This window comes from Microtus pennsylvanicus, chromosome 19, assembly GCF_037038515.1.
Source record: "Microtus pennsylvanicus isolate mMicPen1 chromosome 19, mMicPen1.hap1, whole genome shotgun sequence".
Taxonomy (NCBI): Eukaryota; Metazoa; Chordata; class Mammalia; order Rodentia; family Cricetidae; genus Microtus; species Microtus pennsylvanicus.
Genome location: NC_134597.1, coordinates 1920662 through 1929200, shown reverse-complemented (window position 1 = coordinate 1929200; position 8539 = coordinate 1920662). Strand labels below are relative to the sequence as shown.

The window sequence follows — 8539 nt, the reverse complement described above, 5'->3', positions numbered from 1 at the left end:
CTAGAATTAACCCATCTCCATTATTTTATATTTTACCACAAGGCACACTGCCTAATGGCTAGGTTTCACCATGTCTGTCTCTAGCAGCAGCTCCATGGCTCCTGACTCTGCCTCCTTTCTCCTAGCATTCAGTTTAGTTTTCCCTAATTAGCTCTGCTCTACCCTATCAGGCCAAGCCAGTTTCTTTATTAAACAATGGTATTCACACAATACAGAGGGGAATCTCACATCACCCCCCTGAAATTTTCTCTTCTTTCCCTTTCATCCTTTGATTTTAACATCAAGAGACTTTGTAATTGACGTTTAATCTTTATCATGCTTGTTTATAATTCTTATCATATAATTCTAATATCTGGATCTTTTTGTCATCTGCAGAATTTTTTTTATGAATTTCCTGGATTCTTATGATAAAGAATTTTTAAGAAGAGTCTAGTTATTTTGAAAGGATTCTGTTGTTTCTGTGCTATTTTCCCTCTCATGGTCTCTCTTTTTTTTTTTTTTTTTAGGTCTTCTGTAGTTTTTAATCTTCTTACATGAACTTTGAGCCTTGGTGAGGCTAACAGGTCTTCCTGGGCACACTGGTGCTGTGGAGGGTCCTACTTGGGGTTTCTTGGTGTCATGGGAGAGAAATAATGAAAGATGCTTTCTTCAACCGTTCTTTTTTCTTCAGAGGTATGATATACAAAAAATGAATTTTAACATAGTTACATAGAAATTTATCTTGTTCATCTTTCTTTTCACATTGATTGTGCCTATACTGGTATGTATAACATTTATGAAAATTTTCTCTACCTTGAAGTTATCAATCGTCTATATATTTTAGTAAAACTTTTAATGTTTTCTCTTCACATTTTCACATTACCTTTTAAACAATAATTTTAAAGATATATTTCTAATTTTTTAAATAAATTGTTGACTAATTTATAGAACTGATCTTGTCATATCAACTTAGTATGATACTGAAATGTTGTTACTGTAGCCAAACAAGATTTAAATAGAGATAGTAAATGGGGGGTAAAAAAAAAAACAACTGATGGCTACATAAAATCCCCAAGGATTCTACAAAACCCTTTTCATAACTAATAAAGCATGCTCCTATGGTTGTCAGACAAAAGATAAAGGAACAATACACTATCTGTCTGTCTGTCTGTCTGTCTATCTAACATCTCTATCCATTTCTATCTACCTCGAATGTCTGTCTGTCTGTCTGCCTGCCTATCACTATCTGTTTTTCAGACCCATGGAGCTAATACTAGACTCATTGGACTCCTTCTCCTTATGTATCAAAGGCTGGCCTTAAACTCCCGGTCCTGCTTCTACACCCCAAGTCCTGGTGATACACCATTGCCTATTCACGTGTTAATTTTGTAAGGATATCACCTGTACCCAGTGATCTATCTACTCTTAAATCTCTATGTTCAAAACTTACAAAGAGTAATAATGCAAGGCCTCTCTCATCTGCTGCTGCTGCTGCTGTGCAAAAGAAGACAGTGTGGTGCAGATACAAATGAAGGAAGGAGAAATAAACACAGAGATATGACCAGTGAACTTCTGACCAAACAGAAACGTTGTTAAAGAAGAATTGATAGTCTTTTTAGCAAAGGGTGCTGAAGCAAGGAATTACCCTCTCAGAAATCCATACATTAAGTGAGACTGCTATCTAAACCACACAACCCACACCATGAAAACTGATTCGAAATGGCCAACAGACCTACAAAATAACTTGTTTAGAATCCATGTAGGAAAAAAAGCATTTCAGCCTAGCAATGGGCAAATAATTTTTAGACTTGACATCAAAAGTAAGATCCATAAAAGGAACAAAAAAGTAAATTGTATTGGGTCCATAGGTTTTAAGGCTCAATGCATAAAACATGGCAACCATTTGTGATGTAATAATGACTGATGACACAATTGTATAGCTGAAAGGAACTGAACACGTGATTTAACTTCTACTTAATAAATTTTCACTTGTTAAATGTTGCTTCTATAATATATTCAAATAAATATTTTTCAAACTTTTCTGTTGCAAGTTATCATTTATCACTTGAAAAAGGAGATATGATTCTTTGTGTTGGCTAGGTTAAATGATAAAACAAAACAAAAACAAATTTAGTAAAAAAAAAAAAAACAAACCTAGAAGCCTGGTTATTTATTGAGATAAAAGAACTTGACTCATTTCTTTTATGATTGAAAGAGACATAAGGATATGGGTTCTCATGAACGAGTGACTGGATACAAGGATGGAAATGCAGGATTCAGTTTGGTATGCATTTTTCTTAAGCAGTCAGGGAATGGAGATCATATTTTGGATTTGGATTATTAATTATATTATATGTGTAAACAGAATATATGTTTGCTTCCTTATTCAAAAAAAGAAAATCCAATAAACAAATCAAAAAATGAACCTGCTTATTAGAGTAAAACTTAATAAACACCAAGATATTAAAATCATAGGCCACATTAAATGTAACTGACAAGTAGCAGAAACCCACCCCAATTATCAATTGTTCCATGGTGAACGGGGGAAATAAGTTCTCACTACTCTAAAACCCTCCCTGCTGTAGTTGGTGCTCTGAGCTAAAATTATCCCTGGGCTCTCTCTCTGTAACCCCAATTGATGTCATCACTGGGAAAACGGCAGGAAACTGAAGGAAACAGCTCCTGCATTAAGTCTGATATAATTACTTTTTCAAAAGCCCAAGTATCCTGTTCTCTTGTTGACAGGGAAAAAACAAGCTTTGCAAGTGAGGAGGCTGATAGACTTCAGGAAGCTGTTAGGAGCATGGGTCCTCTGGCATGGCATGGCATAAGGAAAACCTGCAAAACTAAGCTAACCAGGAGCAAAGATAAACTGGAAGAGACATACAGGCTTTGGGTGCCACATGTAATACCACAGAGCAAGTTAGTAACTATACCTAGTTTAACTAGAACCTATCAATAAATTTTTTGCTTTACTTTCCCCCCAAATCTCCAAACAAAAGACAAGAGGAAGAATGTCTCTTTCTCAGAGGTCTTAGTCACAGCTGCATTCATAGAGGATATCAGCAAGAAATGTATTTGCCCTGTTCTACCTCCTGTGTACAGCTACCTAGACAAGGTCACCAAGGAAAGTGGGACCAATGATTGGAAAAAGATACTTGCAATGCTCATCACTGAAGCAGGGGGAATAGAGTATATGTCGCATTTCCGCAAGCTGACATGAAAACAGCCAATTGATTTTCATAGTTGGTCAAAATTCACTGTTGTTTTTGGAGAAAATAAAAAAGAAGCATGTTTAACTGGGCCTGCAATGAGCTGACAGAGTGGATGAAAATATTCAAACATCTTCCCAGTTGCCACCAAACTCCGGTGGAGCCATCCACAGAGGTGGAGAGAACAAGGGGATGGAGTGTCAACAAAAGAGCTAGCCTTTGGAAGTCAGAGTTGGCCACGGATACACTGCTGGGAGAAGGGCTTCTCTTTCTCCTCTTTCTGATTCACAGTCTGGTCCTTTTCCCTGCTGGAGGAACACTTTAAACAACGTGGATAATCACAGACCCGGGAAATGCTGAGGCTCCTGACCCACAGCTCGACTCCTGTTAATGTCATTAGGAATTTTACCCGCTCACTTCCCTAATAGTTGAAGTTAAATCAAACACATTCCAGAAGTCAGACTTTGGCATTGTAAACTCCCACGAATCAGGAAGAGCTAGGATCGGCAAACTTATCAGATGGCATCCCCAGTCTTACAGCCCCCAAACTCTGAGGAGGTTAGAGAAGGAAATCCGAGATTTAATATATGAAATGTGCTGTCTTAAATCACCACCACTAATTTTCCCAAGACAAACTTTATTGGAGGCAGCAAGCAGCTCACTGAAAGGGTAGGGTCATGCCTTCATCCCACAACTGCCCTCCGAAGATGGGAGTATCCTGAGCACGAGTCAGAAGCAGGCACACACCACAGTCGCACGTAAACTTCCTGGAGAGTCCTGCAGCAGTTTTCTTCTCAATTACATTTTTTTATCTTCTTTAACATACACTTTGGTTTTATTTCGGGGAAAAATAAAACAAATAAAGGAACAACTTGCCGCGAGTGAGAATAGAGTTTCCCCAGAGTTAGGAAATGACACAGCTGCCCTTTTCTTTGAAGGGATTCTTGTCTTCTGGGATTCCCTTCACGAGAGGATCCTCTCCAGAACGTTCTTCAATATAGTTCTTTATTTCTTCAGAGCATTTAGACACCTGAAGTTTCAAAAAAAGGGAGGGGGGAATCAAAAGAAACAAATTAGGTCAAGAATATTGAACTTTGCTGCAGGCTTTTTTGAAGTTGTTAAAATTTAGTGAATAAGATTTAATTTTTAAAAATAATGTTTTAACTATATATTTATCCCCCTGGATATTGGAAGTAGTCAAGATTGCTGGGCAAAAATTTGGGAACTGGGGGGTAGGGTGGGATGGAGGAGAGGGGAGATGGGGAGAGAAAAGTGAGAAGGGGAGGATAGGGAGAACTTGGGGGAATGGGATGGTTGGGATAATGGAAGGTTGGATATGGGAGCAGGGAAGTATATATCTTAATTAAGGGAGCCATTTTAGGGTTGGCAAAAGCCTTGACTCTAGAGAAGTTCCCAGGGTTTCAGAGACATGTACCCTTGGGCAGCTGAGGAGAGAGAGCCTGAAATGGCCCTATCCTATAGCCATACTAACAAATATCTTGCATATCACCATAGAACCTTCATCTGGCGATGGATAGAGATAGAGACAGAGACCCACATTGGAGCACTGGAATGAGCTCCCAAGGTCCAAATGAGGAACAGAAGGAGGGAGAACATGAGCAAGGAAGTCAAGACCGCAAGGGGGGCACCCACCCACTGAGACGGTGAGGCTGATCTGTTAGGAGATCACCAAGGCCAGCTGGACTGGGACTGAAAATGCTTGGAATAAAACCGGACTCTCTGAATATGGTGGACAATGAGGACTGCTGAGAAGCCAAGGACAATGGCACTGGGTTTTGATCCTACTGCATGTACTGGCTTTGTGGGAGCCTAGCCAGTTTGGATGCTCACCTTCCTAGACCTGGATGGAGGGAGGAGGAACTTGGACCTCCCACAGGGCAGGGAACCCTGACTGCTCTTTGGACTGGAGAGGGAGGGGGGAGGGGAGTGGAGCGTGGGCAGTGGGGAGAGGGGGAGGCGGAAAGGAGGCGGAAATTTTTAATTAAAAAAAGTTTAATAAAAAAATAAAATTAAAAAAATAATGTTTTAAAAATTCTTCCCATGCTCTAAGATTTTTATTTTATTCTATTTGTATATGTGATACAATCTGTGAGAAAAGAACTTTAATTATTCAAGAAGCAAATGCTTGAAAGCCATTGTAGGAATGAATAGTTTATCCATGAAAAATTTCTGTTCATGTGTCACGTGATTTCCGTCCTCTCTGAAATACACTTGTCACAAACCCATCTTCAAATTCTCTCCACGACAGTCAGCTGTCAGTCGCCCGTCACCGTTCTCACACAGACGCTTATGCCACACCCCAGAACCCCGCGTAGTCACAGAAGTGGCGGGGAAAGGCTGTCTGGTACTGATAGGTTTGTCCTCCCGTCTCCCGTTAAACCATGCCTCAGAATGCCTTTGACCAGGATGGCGATGATTATAATAAAGGCTTTTCTAGGGGGGGTTGTAGGGTTATCTGAGATTCTGGCATTTAGAGAATCAGCTTAAACTTTTCTTCCACTGGGAAAGGATCAAATAGTTTTTTTTCAAAAATTCTGCCAGTAAGAGACAAGTTTCAGTTTTTTTAAAAAATAAATAAATAAAGGAGAGTAAGCGGGAAATGAAAAGTAGGAGTCACTAAACATAAAGGTCTGTTTTGAGAGTAAGAAGTTTGAAGTAACGTGCGTACTATCAACAACGGTTTGTGACTTACATTAGTACCCTTTGAGAGAGTCTCACTAAACACGTTTACATATATCTCTCCAAACATGCACAATTATTTATAAATAAGTACAGGTACCACAGTGTTAACGCATCACACACAATTATGAAACATAAACTAGTAATTATAAAAGAACGAGATTCAAAAATAAACACAAGCAGAAACCTCATTATATCATTTTTTCCTTCTCATAACTGAAAGCCCTGTTCGCATGGCAGTATGTAGAACCCACTGGTCCAAACCTTAAAACTAGGTCAAACAGTGACAGCGATTAAAATATGATAATAAATAGTATCCTGCCAAGAATCTGACTATTGCTGGCACTCATAGTATGTGTGTTTTAAAGGAATTCTCAGTGCTGATAAATGGAGTGTTAAAACCTGGCGTCTATGGGTCCAGTGAAACATCTGGATAAGATCCTTTTCCCCCCACTGTTCCTGCAGAAGCTTTTACACTGGGCTTCTGAAAATGTCAGTAATCTCCAAAAGTGGATAATTGCTCCTTCTGTGATGGAGAGGGCATATCTGACCCCTAATTAGTTAGCTGCAGTCAGATGTGACGTGTGAATGGGCTTGAGTACTACCCCAGGCATCAACAGAGATTGACGGGATAACATGCAGGGCACCCCAGAAACACTCTGGACGGACCTGCATGGTGGTTCTCTGTGGTGTCGAAGACGGAATTGGTTAGCCTCCCTGGGACTGAAGTGCTTCTCTTGGCTCAAGTGAGGGTTCCAGTGGTGTCTAAGAGCCACAGTGCTCTCCTGGCACGACTGGAGACCTCTGTGCGTCATGCTGAAAATGAAATGTTGGAGAACGCTGCAGTGTGAGATGGCCCCTCTAGGAATCCAGGAACGATCACCCTAAGTCTTTCTGTCTTCCTTGAACTTAGAAACTTAGAGTTTCCGGAGTTGGGAAAGCTGTTATGTCCTGTGTACCCTGGGGTTGAGGTGATTCCGAGGGAGAAAGTGCAAAAAAAGAGATGCTTGTTTTTTACACTGGCACCACCAGGACCCTGCAGCAGAAACCTGTCCTTTCCTACACAGCCCTGTAACTTCTACCCAGTGATGTGAGCTACACAAACAGCTCAACTTTGCAAAAGCAAAACATTATTTCAGTCTACGCGGTGCTGTCCCTCGGGCTAACACTTGCCAAACTCAGGGTTTTTGTCACCAACCAAAACAGCCCTTCAAAGAAAGAAGATTGCTCTATGGTCCTCTCAAAGGCCCTATTCCTCGAATCACATGACCTATTTAAAGTTACATGTAAGGCAGGTATCTCACTGTGGAATCTAGGAACAATGTGAATTTGTGTGAGGCAAATAGCTAAATGGCGGTGGGGGGTGCATAAAATAGTGAAACTCAGAAAGTTCCAGCCTCTTCCAAAGGTCACCAAGAGACAGCAAAACTCTTGTGATGTGAGTTCGGAGTCTGTTTACTTAGGCGCCTCATTTCCATTTCTCCTTTTATTTTTTTTTCAAATACTAAACTATAAACAAAAGGTAAAAATCAAGGAGTCCAGAGTGTGGCTCAGAGGTGACCACGTATTCAATGCCCTGAGTTTGGGCCCCAGCATCCCAAAGTTTTAAAAATAAAATCAGTTCAAATCTTTCTTGAGGAAGAGAAAAGAATAATTTTCTTAGAAATGACCAAATTATCTAAAAGCCTTTTTTTTTTTCTGAACTACAAGTGCCCAGCCAGAGTGAGAAGATGAATGTAAAAGGCTCCTACGACCAGCACGAAACTGAAGTAAAACTCCCAAGCTTTTCATGGAGTTTCAGTGGAAACTCCGGAATATTTTTTTTTTTTTCATTTTCTGGTTAGGCTGGTCTGGAACTCTTGACCCTCCTGCCTCCACTTCCTAAGTGCTTGGGAATTACAGAGGTAGACTACCACATCCAGTCTGTACTTATTTTGTTTTTAAATTTGCAACCATATGTCCTTCAGTATAAATATAATTATGTTTATAAGCAAGTTCAGAAAACACTGTATTGGTCATTTGCATACTTACAAAAAGAGATGAAAACCGCGTAAGATGTTCAAACAAATAACTGAAATTCAGGCAGTTTCTCCTAAAGCCCCCATGGAGTCTTTGCAAAATCGAAGGTAACATGACTGGGAGGTTTCAAAATGTATTTTTAGAAGAACTCTTTAATTCCAGAATAGAAGCCAGCAGCCGTTTGGGGATTGCTTATGTTCTTTTTAGGGCTATCTTGATGATATTTGACTTTATATTTCTTATTAATTACTGATTCATTAATTATACCTTTAGCAACTTCCCCACATCATTTAACAGCTCCAGGCTATAGAGAAGCTGCCAGAAGAAAACCAAACCAGTTAACCGTGATATTCTGACCTCGTTAACATTTCCGAGACGTAATTCAGGAATAGCTGGCCACCTTACCTGTTGTCTCTGCAACTTCACTTCTTTGCGAAGTTGCTCAACCTCCATCTTCAGCTTTTCCTTTTCCGGAAGATCCTCAATGTGAAGGGCAGGCATCTTTGCCCCAGAACTGGGCCCAGGAGTCACTTGTGCAAGGCAGCCACTGGAAGCTCCTAGAACCAGGACGCTTCCCCAAATATGCGCCGGCCCAGGCTATCGGTCCCCCATCCCCCCACCCTCTCGCA

At 40.3% G+C, this 8539-nt stretch overlaps 1 protein-coding gene across 1 annotated transcript; it reads right to left on the bottom strand.

The window, feature by feature from the left end:
• Positions 1–3808: 3808 nt before the first annotated feature.
• Positions 3809–8539, bottom strand: Gng11 (G protein subunit gamma 11). The gene is made up of 2 exons (XM_075953608.1): positions 8316–8539; positions 3809–4221 (listed from the first exon to the last, which is right to left on the bottom strand). Exons 1-2 carry the CDS (start codon positions 8409–8411, stop codon positions 4096–4098), a joined length of 222 nt encoding a protein of 73 aa, XP_075809723.1. The 5' UTR covers positions 8412–8539; the 3' UTR covers positions 3809–4095.